The sequence below is a fragment of the Phoenix dactylifera genome, chromosome 3, assembly GCF_051530095.1.
Source record: "Phoenix dactylifera cultivar Ajwa chromosome 3, Ajwa_hap1_PhDact_Kaust_v1.1, whole genome shotgun sequence".
NCBI lineage: Eukaryota > Viridiplantae > Streptophyta > Magnoliopsida > Arecales > Arecaceae > Phoenix > Phoenix dactylifera.
In genome coordinates, this window is record NC_143192.1 from 7,441,725 (window position 1) to 7,462,821 (window position 21,097).

General features: G+C 36.9%; 2 protein-coding genes and 1 long non-coding RNA gene across 7 annotated transcripts in view; 1 reads left to right on the top strand and 2 right to left on the bottom strand.

Moving 5' to 3' along the window:
- Positions 1-978: 978 nt before the first annotated feature.
- Positions 979-11,447, bottom strand: LOC103704957 (calcium-dependent protein kinase 26-like). Of its 3 annotated transcripts, XM_008788500.5 has the most exons (7): positions 10,070-11,447; positions 7,858-8,001; positions 7,618-7,770; positions 6,884-6,999; positions 4,112-4,279; positions 2,053-2,277; positions 979-1,279 (listed from the first exon to the last, which is right to left on the bottom strand). In XM_008788500.5, the coding sequence occupies exons 1-7, from the start codon at positions 10,812-10,814 to the stop codon at positions 1,157-1,159; spliced, it is 1,674 nt and encodes a 557-aa protein (XP_008786722.3). In that variant the 5' UTR covers positions 10,815-11,447; the 3' UTR covers positions 979-1,156. The 3 variants fall into 3 exon arrangements, with proteins under 3 accessions (XP_008786722.3, XP_026659623.3, XP_088573759.1); XM_026803822.4 differs by having other exon boundaries at positions 7,618-8,001; positions 10,070-11,334; XM_088717633.1 differs by lacking the exon at positions 979-1,279 and having other exon boundaries at positions 2,167-2,293; positions 7,618-8,001; positions 10,070-11,358.
- Positions 11,448-17,500: 6,053 nt separating this feature from the next.
- LOC103704958 (uncharacterized) overlaps positions 17,501-21,097 on the top strand; it is a 31,408-nt gene continuing 27,811 nt past the window's right edge. For 2 of the 3 annotated variants that reach the window (XM_088717637.1, XM_088717636.1), the window contains exon 1: positions 17,501-17,665. In XM_088717637.1, the coding sequence (XP_088573763.1) occupies positions 17,532-17,665 (134 nt within the window). In that variant the 5' untranslated portion in view covers positions 17,501-17,531. The remainder of the gene's footprint in view (positions 17,666-21,097) is intronic. The other variant, XR_015976088.1, reaches the window with a different exon arrangement.
- LOC149767879 (uncharacterized) lies at positions 19,842-20,781 on the bottom strand. The gene is made up of 3 exons (XR_016399747.1): positions 20,703-20,781; positions 20,108-20,616; positions 19,842-19,993 (listed from the first exon to the last, which is right to left on the bottom strand). It is a non-coding gene; the product is annotated as an uncharacterized LOC149767879 (long non-coding RNA).

The window sequence follows — 21,097 nt, forward strand, 5'->3', positions numbered from 1 at the left end:
CCATCTTTGAACAGATCAAAGCTTAGTTGTCTTGGTGAGTTTTTTCATTTCTCGAGCAAAACCTGCTATTGTTTTGTGCCGGACAGCTAGGTTGATTCTATGTGTTGAGTTGGGGATTTGCTCCCTGCTGGAGTAAATTCTACACCATCATTGTCATACCCATTGAACGACTAAATTCAATTACTCAGCAGATATAAGTGCCACCATGGGTTGAAAAGGCTGAGGATCTGGGACGTACTAGGAGTCTAGGAATCATGCGACGCAGGCCGATTGTCTTGCTGAGATTATCTGCTACTCTTCGGATTGTTGTTTCTTTTCGACTTCATGTTTCAAGGTTCTTTATTTCTGACATACAAGAAGAATAAGATCTGAATAATGGATCAGAAAGAAGAATCCTTAGAGCATAGCTGGTGGTACTTCTCAACTCAAAAAAGATACAAATTGATTAAGAGCAACCCTTCTTCTGGATCGATTATTCTATCTTGTCCAAGCAGTCGTAGAGCTTTAGCACGATTTTGGGACTGCACAAGAAGTCTTTGAACCACTAGCCCAGTCCAAGCGTGACGATGAGCAAAAAGCTTTCCTCTATGCCAAGCTGAAGTTCCGAGTGTGTAGAAACTCTTGGCCAACCATACTCTAATGAATGCTAGTCTGAGCTAAACCGGATCCATGGTAACTAACAACCATTTGTTATTGCACGAGTTAAGGCTAGGGATTTTGTAGAATGGAGGATATTAAGATCTAATAAATAATAGATCACATAAAAAAGTCTTTCATACCTGGCATGCCAAACCCCTTTTCGCAGACTCCCCCACTGGACACAACTCAAAGACTCCTATTCGTTCTTCTTTGTGTGTGCAGATTGGTGCTCCACGTATCTTCAGATCGAGTTTTGGGAGCAATAAAAGGGAAGTGAAAATTTTACTTCCACTGTTTTCAGAAATAATAGAAGTTAATTAAAAGAAGAAATCACAAAGATGAACACCAAAGATGTTTCCTACATCAATTTCCATGTTTCTGTCAAAAAACTTCATACCAAACAAGGCAAACACCACTATTTTTCCATATTCATTTCACAGCCCAGATACAAAAAGGGAAGGAAAGGAACACTGGAAACAATCAGCTCGTCGAAGAGAAGCTGTACATAAATAAAAGTTCAGCAAGCCCCTGACACATCCCTCATGCTTATATTCAAACTGTTCCGCATTGTCCGTCTTCCAACTCCCATGTTGCCCTTTTGCATCATAGCAACAAACTCGCCATAGTCAATACGACCATCCTGAAACAACACAACAACAGGACATTAGGTTTTCATAACAAAGATAATCTTTAAGCACCTACGCTGCTTCTTTTATTTTGCGAGTTATGCCGAACTTTGTAGTAGTAGTAACCTACAAATATATTCCGTAAGGACTTGAACTAAAATGGAATGAAATTAATCAACTATACTAATTAAACATCCGGTTGCATTGCATGAAATATTAAATGTCACTGAAAAGTTAAAGAGGCGAAAATATGACACAAACATTATACAACAACAGAGTTTGTTTTTCCAAAGATCTACAACACTTTAAATGAACCCCATCATGTAAAAATAACAAGTTGATGCAATAAGAAGCTTTCAGAACAAAAAGGTACATTAGCAACTTTAAAAAAACAATCATGGTAAAATAAAATAAACTTTGTTCGTACTGGTGGAAATTGTATAAATCATTCAGCTGTTGATTATATGCTCTAGAGTTATGTAAAGCTCTGAATCAATACAAGAATCTGCCATCTTATATGGAGCTAATACTGAAGAAATAGAATGTTAACTGAAGCATCATGTTAGCCAACACAAACCGACATAATTTCAAATTCTGAGACAATTTCAAGAGCTTTTCTTCAGTGAAGAAAAATAATAAATTTGATAGACATGGCACACCTAGTCACATGCACCAGCAATGTGTGCAACATTACAGTTTTCAGCTATTAAAAGCATTAGACAGCATTAAATTATAGCCACAAAAAGGTGTACTCTATATCAAAAAGATTTTAAAATATGAAACTTACATTATCCTGGTCAACTTCCTTGATAACGTCTTCAACAAAAACATCAGTCATGTTATGCTCTTTACAAGCTTGCTGAAGCTCATCAACTGTAATATAACCACTTCCATCCTTATCAAAATACGAAAAAGCTGCCACCAAATGTTCTTCACGCTCTAACTTGTTGAGATGCAATGTTGCAGCAATGAATTCCCCATAGTCTATGGTACCACTGTTGTCCACATCAGCCTAAAATTTATTTTAACTAGTCAGACAAACCAGGCAAATGGAATCACATTCCTTGCATTATGGACAAAATAATCCTTAAAACAGAAAATTAGTTATACATACAACCAAAGAGCTGTGAAAGGAATATTAGAAATAAATCTAGCAGTGTAGAGTAGTTTTAGATTCCAAGAGTATCTCCTACATACAAATGACCAGATTATTATTTCAGCTAGGTGAATAAATGTGAGCATAAATTTCTAAAACTTTCTGATGTGCAGAAAAGTGGCCTAATTTTAGAGCACCGCATACAAAATCCACATGACAGTGTTCTTGAATATTTGTGAAACAGAATAATTAGAGGAGGACATAACAAAATTTGTTGATAATGATAATTGAGATATAAACCTAGCACCAGATCAAGTTATGCAATCAATACCAATCAATTCCTTTCCCAAAAATGAGACAATGAGACATGAGTCTCTTTGCATGCTAGTTAAAATGAAAAGGAACAAGTTTCAGCAAGCAACCAGTTATTTATTCCATATCATGCCTCAGCGAACATATATAAGTTGACCAGTTTAGATCAATACAATGATAATCTTTAGATTAGTACGTTACAAGGAATGATGACATATTTTGGAACTTCAGATTCACACATCCAAGCAATACATTTAGAAAAGAAATTTATTTCTAGCTTATTTTATAGCCAAGATACAGCATGAAAGAGAAGTATTAGTTGACAGGTTCTTGGGCAAAGCCATTTTTAAGAAACTAGCTAATGAATTTGCAAAGTTTTCTTTTTTTGTGAAATTTAGAACAGTGCAGCCTGCCATAATATTTTCAAATTCTGACAGACCTCTATAGAAAAATTTATTTTTATGCCACAGGACTATTGCTGTTTCAACATTTCCCAGAAAACTATTCAAATCTAGAGGTTTCTTTACTGTAAGTTAGCTGAATCCAAACAAGATTGGCCATATTCGGCTTTCAGTACTGATAAATGACAAACTAATTATCCATCATACTCATATTTTCATGTCCTTCAATATCAATTTTCCCAACTTTTTTCCAAGATATTATACTTTCCAACCTCATAAGAGCCTTAAATGACACCCTATTCCATAGCTTTTCCTATGCAACCAAACCTAATTATACAACTTTTTTATTAATACTCACAAGAATTAACTGAGCAATATCTAGAGACTATGCAAATGGTGTACTGTCCGGTCAAGAAAATACGTAGCAGTCACGCAAGTATGTAGTAAATACCTGTTTGTCCATTCTCTCTCTCTCTCACACACACACATGTGTGCGCGCGCACAGACATGCGCACAGATTTCAGTCAGAGAGCCCTCTTCCCAAGTCAAACTCAGAACCTCTCCCCAGAATATATATACTCAGGAGAGATGTGCCAACCAGCAGACAAAAGACTAGCTGGTTTATTTTAATCCAAACTCATCACATGGCTATCATATGCCCATTTAAATGTCCAATAATTATCAATAAAAATAGTTAAAAAAGGGTTTTGTATAATCTTATTTACCTATTTCAAATTTATTCTGCATATATTCAGACTTATTAAAACCACACAAAAAACAGAAACCATCATGCAAATAAGCCTATCAAGAGGAAATATTTTAAGAGTTCTTAATTGAAAAAAGACCGAGCAAGACCCAGAATCATTAACATGTCCACTTAGAAGGATATCATGGAAAATGAAGTAATAGACTGCTGGAACTGATGTTTCTCACAAAAAAAAGTATAGTATGATCAATTGTGCCCATGTCCATCATCCTTTTATTCAGATACTAAATAATCATGAAAACAAGATAGCAGTCTTTATTGCTTGACTTACTGCTTCCATAAGATCACGAATCTCTGTATCCTTCAAAGTAGAACCATATCTTCTCAGACCCGCTTTCAGCTCATCATACGTAATAGCACCACTATTGTCCGTGTCCATTGCCTTGAACATTTCTCTCAATCCAGCAATCTCCTCCTCTGAAAGGCTTTCAGCTATTACCTAACAAGATGCAAAACAAGCCATCAAACAATCATAAACACATAGTTCTTTCATTCTGGAGTGCAAAATACAATATATAGAAACCTTGATAACGTGACAGTAAAATAGCAGTGCAACCAGAACTACATCAAGCTCACACAGTATTCACAAAATAAATTAGTAGCATCATGTAAAATGAAGAAGAAGATCCAATTCTCCCTGGTCAATATTATAAGGAAATTTTTCTAAAACAACTCAAATTTTTTTTCAATTTGAAAATTTGAATTCTCTTCTTTTTTTGGTTGGGGATGGCAGGGATGGCCCAGATTCAAAATGACATTTTTGAGCATGGCCTTAATCGATACAACCGAATGATATGTTTAAGAAGAGGTAAATGAACTTATCAATGTTAAATTGTTAATGGATGCACATGGTTTTTATACGAATGCACATATTTTTAGTAATTAATTTACAGTTTTTTTTGGAGCATGTCATGACATTTGTAGGCTGGAATATGTCTGATAAGTCAAGGGCAAAAGCATTTGAAAATTTCAAAAATTCTCAGTTAATGCAAAATAACATAAAAGTTGGTGGAATCTGCAAAAGTGAAAATAAGATGCACTATTTCTGCAAAATTCTCATATTATTATTATGAATCCATACTCAAAGGCATCTCCTCATTATAATTAGAAGAGGCTAGTAGAATACATGCATACAAATTCACAAGGATTGCATCGAAAATAAATCAGCACCTGGGACACATCATGAAAACATTAAGGTACATAAAGTTTTTTTTTAAAAAAACACAGTTTTGTAGTCAATGGAGGCAAACTGCAAAGGTTGATATGGGAAACTTAACTCAGAACTTAGTACACGTTATGCTAAGTGTATGTCCCATGCCACATACTTCATAGTATCAGATGAGTTTTGAGCAATAATAATGAAACATATATGTTAGAGGTTTTCATCCACACATTCCATTCAAGAAAAAGGATATGAAGTCCTTAAAAGAAAAATTTTCTTTTTAAAGAATAGAGAAGCAATTAGGATCATTCACAAACTTAACAAGGACAATGGCTGTTATTCTTGGAACATTTTATTGGAGCCTTGAATTGACGGAACATAGCAAACTCTCACATAATGAACAGTCTCCATGATTTATATCACCTACACAGAATAGATTGTAGATATCATATGAGGATCAGGCAATTATTTTTTAGACTTGAATAATGTAATCCCGCATTTCACCCATCATCCGTAAGCAAGCAGATACACATATATGATCTAACATTATTAATATTTAGGATTTTTGCATATATACCAGTCAAAAACCCCTTATTTGCTAATTTACTTCAAAAAGGTGAAAGCATGTATGTGCCCTCTAGAAGTCTTAAATTAGTATGTATGTCTTTTGCATCTTGCGTTACACTCTTGAAATTATAAGCTTATTCTGAATGGGACCAAGTTAGCTGAACTTGGCATCGACTATTTTTTCCCTATATTATTTATGATTTTTGAAACTTTTAAGGAGCATATTTGAAATTACATGTCAATGTCCTATATGTTTTGATGATTAGAATAAATAAGAAACTAAGAACCATTTAAACTGAATATATGCAGGCATCCATTAGGGAAAAAAGAGGCAGCCCAGTGCACAAGGCTCCCGCCACTATGGGGTCCAAGAAGGTCAAATGTACACAGCCTTATCCTGCATGCAGAGAGGTTGTTTTCATGTTTCAAACCCGTAACAATCAGGTCACAATGGGGTCATTGCTTGGTGCCATGGCAAAAGCTTGGGCTGACAAATGCAATCTCCCCTCCTAGGATCTTGGATTGTCGAGAATATAACTAGGTAAAAACCATTAGGAAGTAAAGGAAAATTATAAGTGACATTGTTTTAGTTTAAGAGTAGGGGAATGGATCAAAAGTTTCATAATCTTGGCGATGTATTATATGTGACCTTCAGAATTTTGAAGGGATATATACAAGGTTCACCGTCTCAATACCGGACCCCGTACCGGTGCCACACCAGAACAGTATCGATATAGTACGGTACAAAATTTTTTTAGCATACTGAGTGTCGGTATACCACCTGTACCGAATATCGATACCAAACTGGTACGGTATGGTACACCCTGTACTACCCGGTTCGAGCCGGTACGGCATACCATGGATATATATGTTTGCAAGTATTCGACTTCTGGATGGTATATATGTGGATTGCACTTTTAGATGGGTAAATAAGTGAATAAGAAATTACTGAAGGGCATACATGCAAAAGTCCCTTTTTTAAAATATTGCAAGGGAGACATCCCAACAATGAAGTGTCACCGAACTGACTGCTAAAAAAAAAATTACCTGCTATATGATTACATCCTACATAAAGGGAAAATTTTCAATTTAGAAGTGAATTTATGCAACCATCATTTACAAATGGGAAAGAAAATGGAACCATTTTTAAAGTGCCATGAATCATTCATAAAAAAGAGATCTTATCATAATGTCAGCATATATAGAAGAGCAATGTTTTCTCAATATTATCGTGCTTTATTATAGGGATTAAAGCTGCCTAACTGCTCAGGAAATTAATGTATAGCTAACTTCACATTAAAATAGTGCACTCACTAGTAAAGCCATCTTCTTTAATTTATTCATTGCAGAAAATTGTTTGAGGCGAGAAAGGACTGCAGGATCAAGAGCTCTGTCAGGAGCAACTCCATTTTCACATATCCAGGGATGACCTGAGCAAAGGGGAAAGAATATACAAATGTCAAAAAACCATTTTGATATATTGGAAGCAATATTTTTGGCAGTTTAATCATACCAATGCAGTCAAAATATCAGATCATCTACTCCTTCCTAATTCTTGTTAAAAATGGTAAATTAACCTGGAAATTAACTCTCCTGTAACCCATTAACAAAAAGCTCTAGAACTGGAGAAGGTTCAGAACTGTGCTAAAAGCTTTGCTTTAGAATTTTTAATTGAGTAAACACCAAGAACACTAAAAGAAAAGAAAATCAAATCTTTATTATGTATCTTCTTCTCAACTTTCTAGTATCTTATTACATATCTTCGATTTTTTATATGTTTAAACTAATGAAAGTAAAAACTCGGATGAAGTCATCCTGTTGCATTTATAAAAAATGTCTCCTAATACCTCAAATGTATTACCCTGAACAACTCTGGAATGCATGGAGATTGAGGTCACAAAAAGACCACACATTCCATAGTCACCATTTTATAAGGGTCCGACAAGATAAAGGTAAGCAGTCCATCCTCTCATAAGGGATGCCATACATATATAATGCATAAATGAGTATATATTTTCACACACTTATGAGATGAAAGAGAAATGTACATAGTACTGCATGCGCTGTCAAGCGTTCTGAAGGACTAGAACAGAGCATTTTTCTGATAAGATCCTTGGCACTATCAGATATTAATGGCCATGGATCTGAGGCAAAATCTATTACTCCCTTCAGAATTGCATCAAATATTCCTTGCTGTGTTTCTGCAAAAAGTGAAATTTCAAATTTAGTGATTGCCAATTTGCCGTGAATCATGAAGCAGTGTAAACAAGTGTACATAAAAGTCATACCCGCCCAAAAAGGTGGTACACCACTCAACAATATGTAAAGTATAACACCAGCTGTCCAGACATCAGCCTCTGGTCCATAATGCTTCAGGAGTACCTCAGGAGCAACATAGTACGGGCTTCCAACCACATCAGCGAAGACCTGACCTGGAGTTGCACAATAACCAAGTAGAGGTAAAGACTGTTATGTTAATCAAATTATATACTAAACCATTACAAGAGTGAAGAGAAAGTATATAACAAGAATAGGATCTTTACAAGGAAGTCTCTCAAAGTATCATCTTAGAGTGCTCTAATCAGTAGAGTGTAAATGCTACAAGAAGATGATACATGATGAACCACACCTTGTACCATTGTAACATAGTTATCGAGACTCAAAAACCATTATGCATTTAAAAATATCCCTATTTTATTCATACAGAACAGTATTTCCAACGTACAACAAATTTTTGCTCTAAATATAATAATCCTTACAACAACTAATGTCCATAAGTAATATAGATAAACTATCATATTAGTTTCCACGTTATTTTTTTTTACACAACAAAAAGAAGAAGGTAACCTTTCTTCCTTTCAGTATTAAAGCAAATGTTTAAACATCTGTGTGGATTTGAATATTATTTTGCAAAATACGGAATCATGCATCAGAAATATACATGAAATTAGTGTAGAAACACAAAAACATCTTCTGCTACTCCAATTTCACATTTATCTCGTTTCTGAAAACAACAAACCTTTGCTTCCAAAGCCTTGAAGATTTCAATTAAAAAAAAAAGCAATTTGAAAAAGCAAAATGGTTTCATCATGCAGGGGTCAGGTCCAGTACATTTTTCTTCTTGGGTTTTTGTAAACAAAAACAGAAAATGAAAGCAATACCAAATGTGTCCTCATCTTTCCATTTTGTTTTCATTTTCAATTTGCATTTCATGACATAGCAACTGTGCATTTGATTATTTTTTAGAACTAAGAAAGCTAGTTCAGCCAAGTCAATTGGTGCTCTATAAGATAAATACTATCATTGTACAGGATGGCACATGCTCTATAAGATGAATACTATCATTGTACAGGATGGTACAGGTCACAGGTCACACAGCATGTATCACACTACAGGCCCTTTTACACAATCAGTTCAGCCAGACAGGGAAAGTACCTGTATTGATACGGGCTGATACAGGATTATACAGCACCACTTATTGCCATTTTGAAATCATTAAACATTGACCTTAGTTTATTAAGTAGCTAAAGCTGATGGGTACAGCTATAAGGGTGAAAACATTAACATGAAAATCAAATTTCTTTTTATCACACTACTACTGTACTACCTGCAGTAACAGACACAAAGTAAAGTGGCGACTGTTATCAGTCAAGTAAATAACAGATACACTCATTAGTAAGTATTATATCATCGATCTGCTTCCACTTCCCTTTTTTGTGGTGTTAAATTAGTTATTTAATGATCCTTTGTTTCTTCAGAAAGAAGATTAAATCAAGAAGGAAATTAAACTGCAACTATCTAAAGAAATCATCTTTTAGATGCATGTCTATCTGCATTCCAGAAAACTATTCAAGTATCCCAAACTTTTGGAATGATAAGATTTGGATTTGGGGGTGTAGCTGCTAATCTTTATCAGATTTCAGTCATTTATCTTCAGAGTTCTAGAGCATATTTTTAGAGATGACAAAAAATGAAATGAAGAAACAAGAACAATTTAGCCACCAAGATTAAAAGTTTCACGAGCTAGACAGAGCAAAAGGTACACATTGCCCACTTGATAACATTGACAAGTATATCTGTCGCAGTTATGTGGCAATAGTTCTATCTATACTGTCCTAATTTAGCATAATATATGGGTACAAAGTACAACAGTCCTGCAATTATTAACTTCTTTAAAGCATCCTACAGTAGCATTCCTTAGTGTTTTATTGCCTCGAGTACTTTATCATGACAGATACCCATCATTTAATAAATAATCTGCATCTATCCAACCATGCCAAGAATATACCCACAGGTAAAGCATGATAGATAATCCCTGAATAAAGAGATATCGAAAAAGCCAGTAGAACACATAATTATGCAATTAATATGCATGAGATATCTTAAAAGGAAAAAGAAAAAGGAGACAACTAAAAAACACAGCAGACAAAATTCATCGACAACAGCTTTGGCGCTAACCCAGACTGCCAAAATTGGAGAAAGAAAAAAAAATTATTTTACCTGGCTTGAAGAACACTGAGAGGCCAAAATCGATGGCTTTGAGCGAGGTAACGTCATCCTTATTAACAAGCAAGAAATTTTCCGGCTTGAGGTCCCGGTGCATGACTCCAAGGGAGTGGCACGCCTCCACAACCCCGACGATGATCCTCGTGAGCTCGGCCGCCTTGCGTTCGCTGAAATGCCCCTTCTCGATGATCCGGTCGAAGAGCTCCCCGCCGGCGCACAGCTCCATCACGATGTGCACGGAGAGCGAATCCTCGTACGCCCCCTTGATCGTGACCACGTTCTTGTAGCCCGCGAGATGGTGCATGATCTGGATCTCCCTCCTGACATCCTCCACGTCCTCTTTGGAGATCAATTTCCGCTTGGAAATCGACTTGCAGGCGTACTCGATCCCCGTGGAGATCTCGGTGCAGAGGTACGTGATGCCGAACTGGCCCTGCCCGAGCTTGCGGCCGAGGGTGTAGATGTCCCGGAGATTGGGGGTCTTGTGGCCGAGGACGTAGTTGGGGTTGGGGTCGACGCCGCGCCTCATGACGGCGGCGGCGGCGGCGGGGGGGGAATGGGCCTCTCTGGGGCTCACGGCGGCCTCACGGTCGGGCTTCTTGGGTGTCTCGTAGCTGGAGCAGGAGTGAGAGCCGTTGGAGGAGGAGGGATTCCGCTTAGAGGCCGCCGATCGGTCCGACGACTTGCCGAAGCTGTAGGGATACTTGATTCCAAAAGATCCCCGGCATGTGTTGCCCATCAAACGACCAAAAAACCCCAACTATATGGCATCGATCGAAAGATCGACCGCCAAGAAGAAGAGAAACTCAGATTCGAAGTTTTCCTAGCATAATTCGGAGGAAAAACACCAAAATTCCTTCACCAACACCTCCAGCAGCTCAACCGAGCTCAAGAAAAATGAATATTATTATGACTTGGATCAAAAGCTAGGTTTTTAGGTGGGATTTGAGCAGAAATTTGGAGAAAAGACGAAATATCAAAAGATATCGAAGAGAGAACTAGGAAATTGAGGAGGGAGAAGAGAGCTAGAGAAAAAGGAATTCGTGATGAATATTATCAAAAGCTGGGTTTTTAGCTGGAATTTGAAAAGAACTTTGGAGAAAAGAAGAGATCTCAAAACGAATCGAAGAAAGAACTGGGGAATTTAGGAGGGTGAACCGGATTTAAGGAATGGTGGTATTCGATCTAAGGATCCTTCATGGCGGCTTCTCCGGCCACCATTTCTTGCGAGAAAAGTTTATAAATATAAATTTAAATTTTCCAATTAATTAATGTTTTAAATGGAGGTGGGAAGGAAAGAAAGAAGGTCCGCTCGTGTTACAATATGACGCGGTGCCAGCTGGCATTTTGGGGATCGAGGGCGGCGGGTTTGGGTGTGAGTCTTATACACAATTGAATGTTTTATAAATATCTTGACTTTCTTTGATCAGGGCCGTTCAATTGGTCAGATCATCATTAGGTTTAGTTAATTAATTGCTCATGGCAATAGTTGAGTTTTGACCAGAGAAGATGGAAAAGTAGGTAGGGGACTACGAAGAGTGGTTCCTAAGAAAGCTCAGGTCGCTTTCTCCCAGTCCAAGTTCTATGCGGGCATCTTTGTTGAGCCGCTAGCCTCCATGCGGCTAAGATTAATATATGCTCTTGTTAACATGGAAGGTTGTATAGATTAAGAAGGGTTATTTTGGTCAATTTGGAGAAAATTGGTCAAGTATATAGCTGACCGGAGAAAAGACATTGGTCCACAGCCTTGTAGGTTCATAAATGGAAGAATTGGATGAGGTTCAAGTGGCTTGCGTACAACAATGGTTCTTTGAAGTAACTATTTGATCTGGACATGTGATCCACTCTTTTCGGTCAATAGTGAAAAAGACCTTTTTCGACCTAATTGCGTTGGCTGGAAGTAGAGTGAGCAATCTTCTCATCCCGGGAGAGCAGTTGGGATGCTGCCGGGGTTCACAGGTTTTTTTGATGATGTCCTTTCTGAGAGAGTCCTGCCATGTCTCTATCATCAATGGGACGATAGATAGGAGGATTTGGAGCCTCACAGAAAGAGCGAGAGCTACAGCTAACGATCTTTAGGCCATAGTGGACTCGGGATTAGCTCGTCGGCTGGGGGCGCATTGGATCTGGCGGCTACGGGTACATCCACCTATGGCTCTCTTCTTGTAGAAAGTAGCGTGGGGTATCTTACCGACCAAAGGGATCCTGATTAGGAGAGGGGTTTGGATTCCTGCCGGCTGTGAGGGGTGCCTGGGGAAGAAGGAGACCATCAGCCATGTCTTATTCACGTGCCCGCGGGCACTTCAGGTATGGGGCTTGGCCTTGATCCACCGGCAAACTTTCACCTCCACAGATACATTTCTGAGTCAGTTGAGGGACTCAGGATGGAAACCTAGCGGGGCAGAGAGAGGGGTTGTATGGCTTACATGGCATAGCACATATAGTTGGATAGGAACGCAAGAATATTCAAGGGCAAACGATTCTACCTGAGATCAGTGGTGGATAGAACATTTGCACATGTAGCTGAGCTAGCGAGCACTGCAATTAAGATCTCACCTAGAGATGATAGGGACATCTAGGGCCCCCTTTTGGCTCTTGCAGTGCCCAGGCATGCGATGATACCCATGGCATCCTGGGAGCCCCCACCCCCTAGTTTTTTCAAGGTGAATTTCGATAGCAGTATCTTAGAAGGTGGCAGCAGGTGTGGTGTGGGCTTTGTGATCAAAGATCAGGAGCTCAGGCTAATTGTGGCAGGGGAATGACGCATATTTGATGAGTCTGTCCAAGCGACGGAGTTGCACGCGGTGTGGGAGGGCCTCGTTCATGTTAGAGTGCATTTGGGGGCTCAGAGGATACTTTTGTAGGGTGATTCGGCTACAGTGATTGATTGAATCAGGTGCGGGCATGCCAGGCCAGATCTACAGCCACTAGTCTAGGATGTTTGCCATCTTTTGGAGAGTCTTGGGGTCGTACATGTATTTTGGGAAGCGAACAGTGCGGTGAACTGGGTCGCCTCCTTTGCAGCACATCATTTCGGGGCCTTCTCATGGGACGACACTAACTCCATTCTGTATGGACTGGCTCATGTTTTGCACTCTAATTACTCGGGGTATACTCACACCCGAGTGTAGTAAGATGCCAGTTACCAAAAAAAAGGACTCAGACACCCCCTCATAAGCAAACGACATGGCATATTGATGTATGTTTGACAATGTGGCATTTATGTGAGTCGGTGCTTTTTTTGGTTCTTTGTAGATGGCTAGAATGGTAAGATCTTGTCTCAGATGATACGAGATTGGGACTAAGAAAAATATTAAAACCATTTACACAACATCGATTATAAGGATCACCAGCCCAATTGGCATTAAAGTAGGCATAAAAAAGTTAATGAGCCTTTAGTTAGATAAAGATCACCGTAAATTGTATCCTCCGTGTAGTAAAAAATACTCTTGACCGTAGGCCAATGCGTGGAAGTGGGCCTAGTCATAAACTAACATACTTATTTGATTGCAAAAATAATGTCAGAGCACGTAACAGTAAGATACTAAAGTGCACCCACCATAATGCAATATTGGACTAGATCAGAAAGTGACAAACTATCAACAAGAGAGAATTGCCTTTGTAGGTACAGATGTAGAGACAAGCTTAGAACCATCCATGTTGGTTTTAAGAAGAAGATCAAAAGTATGCTTTGATTGGGTTAGATAAAGTTCAAAAGTAGTGGTCTTGGCTTCAATGCCCAAGTAGTGAAGAGGGTTTAGATCCTTTATGGCAACATAAGCATAATTTCATCAACATAAATCAAAATGACTGCCACCTATTCTTTGGTGCTCTTGGTAAGGAGTGAGACCTTGACCTTAGACCCACAAAAGCCAAGAGTATATAAGTGAGAGCTCAACCGCTGAAACCAAGCATGTAGTCCCTATTTAAGACCATAAAAAGAATACGTGTAGCTTGCAAACATAAGCCGGATGGTCCGCATCAGTGAAACTAGGAGATAGTTTCATACAAACATTCTCAGTAAGATGTCCATGGAGAAATGCATTTTTATCATCTAGCTACTAGACGGGCCAACCTCCAAAAAGGAAAAAAGAAAAAATAATGCAAATTGTAACAAGCTTGATAACTGAGTTGAACATCTCATCAAAACAATGCCCTCAAATTGATTGAAACCTTTTTTTCAACCTGACAAGCTTTATAATGTTTTTTAGAGTCATCAGATTGCTTTTTGATTTTGAACGTGGGTTCCGTGCAATTCGAGGATATGAGCGCATTGGCTATTTCCGACGCTTCAATCGCCATTTTGACACCGGGTCATTTTTTTATGTCTTTACTGGACGATCTACACCTGTTTGCAGCCAAATAACATGCTGCAAAGGAGAGGGTGAAACTAGCAACTAGGTACCATGAGAGAGCAAAGCATCGCACTTGCATACTATGTCTTCATGCCATTGAGGATCACATTGAGCTTAAGTAAAACAAGTAGGGTCGCTAGGGATAGTGTAAGCCACAAACGCCAAGGGATATTTTGTGCTCAAGCAACAGGGCTTAAGCATGCCATCCTTGGAACATTTGATCATATGAGAATAAGGAGTAGCAAGTTCGGCAATGGCCATAGAAGGTTGGTTAGATGTAGAGGAGGCAGGATAATGTTCTGGTGAGGAGGATTCAATAGTAGCTTCTTAGGTATGTTAGGTCGGTTCGTGGTCATGTGTTTATAAAGAAATGTGCTGAATTTGAGGACATGGGGCTGAAGATATAATGAATTGTTGTGGGCTGATGATGACTGATCATTAAGCTTGAGTGCAAACCATGATAGAGAACAGGTATTAGGAGAGCTACTGATTTGCTCAGGAGTGTCATTAAAGAGTGCCATGAATATGGAAACATTGTTTCATCGAAGATAACATTATAGGATATGAAAATGCACCAAGAAAGAGGATGACAACATCGATACCCATGGGAACCTATGAGATAATCAAGAAAGACACACAAAGAGAATCATGTTCTAATTTATGTTTATTATAGGAATGAAGCTATAAACATGAAGAAGATTCTAATCTAGATTTATATTATACAATTTTTCACAAGGCTAAGTAAAATGTAATGTGAGTGTGGGTAAAAATTTAATAATAAAATTAGTCATTTCAAAGGTCGTACCTAAAGTTTAAAGAAAGATTAAATTGGGCAAGAAGGGCAAGGCTTACTTATATTGGCAATGTTTGCCTCCAAATTCTCATTTTGTCGAGATGCGTTGGGCCATGAAAAGCAATGATCAATGTTGCCCAACTATGCAGTCGAAGAGGATTTTTCAAAATCTTTGACTAATAATACAGCATAATTAAAAGCTAAATAGATAAATATATACTTGAGCAGTAAATTAATAAATCTAAGCAGAATAAGCAATGCAGATACAAAAAATTTAAAGTGGTTCGGTGCCATCCTGCGCCTACATCTATTTTTTAAGATTTATTGAAAATTTTACTATAATCAAAAATCTAGATTACATCATAGTTGTTTTTCGGATTCACAATCAAATCTAGTTGATTTTTTAAGATCAATCAACCAAAATCTTTACTAATTGTTTTCTAGGTTCACAATCAACCTAGTTGATTTTTCAGATAATCAATCAAAATCTTTTTTGAGCCTATCCCAGGCTCAACACAATCTAATTCAAAATTTAGATGGACCTTTCTTCCAAGAAGTAAATAATATAATGTACATACATACATACATACATACATACACACACACACACACATATATATATATATATTATATGTGTATATATATATTATATGTATATATATATTATGTATATATATATATATTATATGTGTGTATATATATATATGATATGTATATATATATACACTTATATATATATATATATATATATATATATATATATATATATATATATATATATATATATAATTGGTTACGGGTTTAAGATTCAAAATTTGATCTACCAAGCACTCCTCTATAATATTTTCTAGTCCTCCACAACATTATGATAGCCTCGTAACTGTTTTAGGGAGGACTAATTTTTATACATTAATAATGATTTTGTTCTAAGTATTTTAGGACATATTTTTCTCAAGTTATTACTTTGTTGAAAAAAATCATTACTTTTCATTATTGACCATTATTTCTATTATAACTGCAAAATAATATGTTTATAAGGGTCACCTATTTTAATTCAAACATGTTCCAACCTAACAAATCTAGGCAAATAGCAACCAATAGCACTTTTGGGAGGGGTTTATCAACAAAAGGTTGATGGCATTGCAACGTTCTTACAAAATATGTGCCAAAATGTTTTACATATATATATATATATATATATGTACACATTACACCTTAGAAGTCGAGACTAAGGTGTCCTCTTAAGTAATTCTTTGGTCCTATAAAATCATTTTTAGTTAATTAATTTTTTAATAAACTCCACAACACTAGATATCATATATTTTTAGAAAACCATGGGTGGTCTAAACTAAGTTAGCTAGTTCAGAAAATTGTATCAAACAACTAAATATGTAAATTTCGGGATTTAATCTTTTCTTGTTCAAAAAGTACACAAACTACTAAACCACCGCGGACAAGGTATCATAATTTTATTAAAAACACTTGGTGACCCAGACGTCTAAACCAAGTTAGCCAGTTTAAAAAAAATTTTCTGACAACTAAATATGTTAATCCTAGATTCAAACTTGTGCCTGTTCAAAACCTACACAAACCACTGCACCATCGTGAAAGAATTCAAATTTGTATATACTTTAAAAATATATACAAGAATCTTTCTTGCACATTACCATTTTTCATAATAAATTCACTCAACAAATTATTTTTTCTCTTTGATATAAAATCAAAAAATAATTATTATTCTTTTAGATATTTTCATAAACCTTACTATCTAACATAATTTACAAAATGAATAAGTTGTACAATTCTTTATATAAAAAATAAATTCTTTTATCTATCATCCAAATCAAAAAAATGAATAGACACATATAATATCACTAAGTTCTACATGTCTTTATACATTTTATATAATATTTTTTAATAAAATAGGGGATGGTTCATGATTATTTTACATTGGCTGCAAATAAAGAGGGCTGGAAATATTGACAAAGGATAAGATTAAAAAATATCACTAATGTACGTATTTAATTTCAATAAGATATTACTACATTTAATTTTTAAATATTTTACAAATTATTAAATATTTTAAATCATATCCAACCGGTTGATCCAGCGGACAGAGCACTTGCCCGGTTACCTGATCCCGTGACTCGGTTTCTAACTCTGATCCTAATCGACTCATCTCCTCATACCAGAACACGTGTCAGTTAGCGTTCGGATTTTTTTTTTCCATTATTATATAATTTCAATTTAATCTTTATTATTCTATTATATTATTTCTGGTGGCGCTCGTCTCCCCTCTTTACTCCCCATGGCCACAATGTTCTCCATTTCCACCACCTTTGCTTTAGGGCCTCGACGCCCCGGCGGCTTCCGAAGCGAATTTCCCGCCACCGCTCCCATCCGGTCTCCTGCCACCGCTCGTCCTATTGGTCTCGGCTTCAGGTACTTCCCTCGTTCTCATCAAATCTGTTAATCTTCTATAAGTTTTTGCCCCTTTAAAATCCCTGGATACCAGCTTCGAAATGTTTTCAAATGTTTGAAATAATAGAAAATTACAATACAATCTAAGAAGTCTCTGACGCTGAGTTTCTTGAGAGCCATTGAATTGGATCCAAGGGGAATGGAGTTGGCTGCCAATAGGTGAATGCAGGTGAAAATTGTACCTCAGGAATAACGCTTTGTGCGTCCCTCGAGCCTTTCTATCGTTTTTTGTCATATTTTATGGTGATGACTGGGGCTAGCATTCCGGCTTCGGTGAACCACTTAATTTTGATATTATATTTCTACTTTGACATTGGATCATGTGAGTGTTTCCTTTGCTTGCCTTTCTTTTTCTGAAAAAATTCACCACTTGTAAAGCTTTTTCATGAGCTTTTTTTTTTCGAGGTGGATGCTAAATCAAGTGTTTGTGCTATTACTCGATCATCCAAGGAAAAGAATGGTGAATTTGTTAGTGTATAATTTTATGTAGAACAGTTAATCCCTGTTTTTGTCAGATTTCCGATGCCATTTTTTTTACCAAAATATCTAAATTTCTTTGGAAAACTGTCCAAAAGGAATACAATGAGGAAAACTTAAAACTACTAAGATACATTATATGTGAATATTATCAAGTTTCAAATAAAGTGTTTGTGTTATAGCACGCCCATGAAATCTAACTTCTAATTTAGGAAATCAATGACAAAACAAGAGCTCCAAATTCTTGCCGTTTGAATTGCCCTTTCCTGGTTCTTGAAGCAATATTCAAGTTTCCTCCAAGCTATAGAGGGAGTAATTTAAATGCAGTCTGTTGACAGATGAGTTTGTTATTTATTTTTTTAATTAGATTTTTGGGTTTAACCTACTATAGCTAAACACCTACTATAAAGTAACTCCAAATTCTTGTCCTTTGGAAAGCCACACTCTTGTTCTTGGAGGAACTTTCAAGCATCCTTTAAGTACCTACAAGCATAACTTGTAATGTATCATAGGTTTAATGAGGTTTGTATTTTTTAATTGTTTGTGGGGTTAAATTTCAGTCCTTAGCTTTCTTTGTACAGTTTAGATTTTTTATTTTATTTAATATATTTTATTATCTCTTTCTAAGAGGATTTGGGGTGATTTTAGGTGGTTTAGATGGGTTATTTGATAAAAATAGGGATCTGATTGATGAAATCTGACCTTAAGAGTTTAACATGGTCTTGATTCATAGTATTTATCCATTTTTTAACTTGTGGGTGTTGAATTATACCAGTCTAATTAGCATTTATGGATTACTTAAAAGAGAAGAAAAGGTTTTTTATGCTCCTCTTTTCTCACAAGAGAAGAGGGGGTGTTGGGGCCTATCTCTAAATATCGAAAATTCCACAACAAGAAAAGAAAAAGGGGGCATGCAAGAGTCTTTTTTTTTTTTGGGGGGGGGGTTGGTTTCCCAACCATCATTAAGATGATAGTTCCGCATATTTGGGCCTCAATATTATTTAAGACAGAAGCTATGAGGTTTTACCAAGGTTTAAAATACCAGTACCAACCATACACTACAGGAAAAAGGACCTATCCCGACGCTTTCGTGGAGCTTTGGCGACGCTAATTAGCGTCGGCTAAAATACCCCCGACGCAAAGCCAAGCGCCGGCAAAGCGTCGGATATAGCGGTGTGGCAAAAGTTTTTGCCGACGCTGGAGTAAAGCGTCGGCAAAAACATGGATTTACCGACGCTTATATAGCGTCGGCGATAAACCGACAAGGCGTTTTCCCCGACGCTTTTTTGCGTCGGCAATTCCTGATTTACCGACGCTTGTATAGCGTCGGCATTAACTTTTCCCCGACGCTTTTAAGCGTCGGAAATTGCTCAATTGCCGATGCTTTTGAAGCGCCGGGAATTAGACCTTTTTTTGCCGGTGGTAGCACGACCTTTTTTACCGACGCTTAAAAGCGTCGGGAATTATCTTTTTTAAAAAAAAATAAAATAATAATCAGTATTATAAAATACAAATTACAAAACATATATTATAACAATATGAACCTGTATTACATTGATACATTGACACAAATATTCAGATCATTCAAAATATGAATATTGATATATCTGATTAAAACTCCATGTTTTTAACTCATGTATCAGAAAAACTGCCATACAAATTACAATGTACTCTGAAAAAGCAAATTACAATGTACTCTGAAAAATAAGAAACATATACATATCAAACTCATAAAAGATAATCTAGAATGCATCAGGGACGGGATTCAGCTCCATCATCATCATGTCTACAAGCGTTTGAAGAATCAGGAATCTACAAAAAAAAAAAAAAAAGAGAAAACATAAAAGTTAGGAATAATGTGATACATTAACTCATATATCATAATTGATAATATGTAAAGTATTGAAATATAATAAAGTTAATTACCTGAGAAGGTAGAAATCGTTGTAACATGGATGTAATATTCGTAAGCTGAGACTGCAAATTTGCTTGGTTTTGCTTCAGCTCTTCAATAGTTGCTTGAAGATGACGAACTTCTGCAGTGTTACTACCTTCTCTGGCATTTCTTATATATGTGCCCACTGAAGACAACTGAGTGGGGGTAACTCCAACGCCGTAACCCCGCACTCGACCATAACGCTCTGGGCCCATCAATTCAGTAAGCACTTGAGCTTCAATATGATTGTTCGCGTCGGATGATGATGACCCCCCGGCGCGCTCTGAAATAAGATTTGTTGCCCTATCCAATATCTCTCAAAAAAAAAAATCAAATTAATGTATGCGAATAATAGAACCAAAAAAAAATACAGCACAAGTCAAAGATGAATACATACAACTATATCTCTTGACTCTTTCCGGACAAAGCTGCCATCTCGGTGGGTGTGAGTCCTCCTATAAAACTCCACCCTACCAGGCTCCCTCCCATTATCATCCACCTACAACAAAAAGTATATTTCCCGAGTATACATGCTATATGATAGAATAATTTAAGATAAATTTAAAGAGTTTCAAAAAAACTTACGAATTCAGCTCTACGCCTCGCATAACTCATGGAGCCTGAAGTGTGAGGAACAGTCTGCGATGCTCGAGCAGCTCTACCAATATTAGAATATGTCTTCCCCGAAAAACAATAAACAATGTAATTTATACAATGTATAAATTTCTAATCTATAATAATATTAAATACAATCTAAGGTATTGAAAAAATATACACAACCTGAGCTCTCTCGGAAAACCAGTAGTGGACAAGCTCCCTCCACTGATGAGAGATTACATCTGGAGGACAAACACGGGCCACCTCCTCTTCAGTCATGCCCTCGTGCTTCCAATCCGCCTTTAGCTTTGCCTTATATTCTTTCCATTTGCGGTTGATGGACTTCAGCACCCAATCATGGCTATTTGCAGGAAGGAAAAACT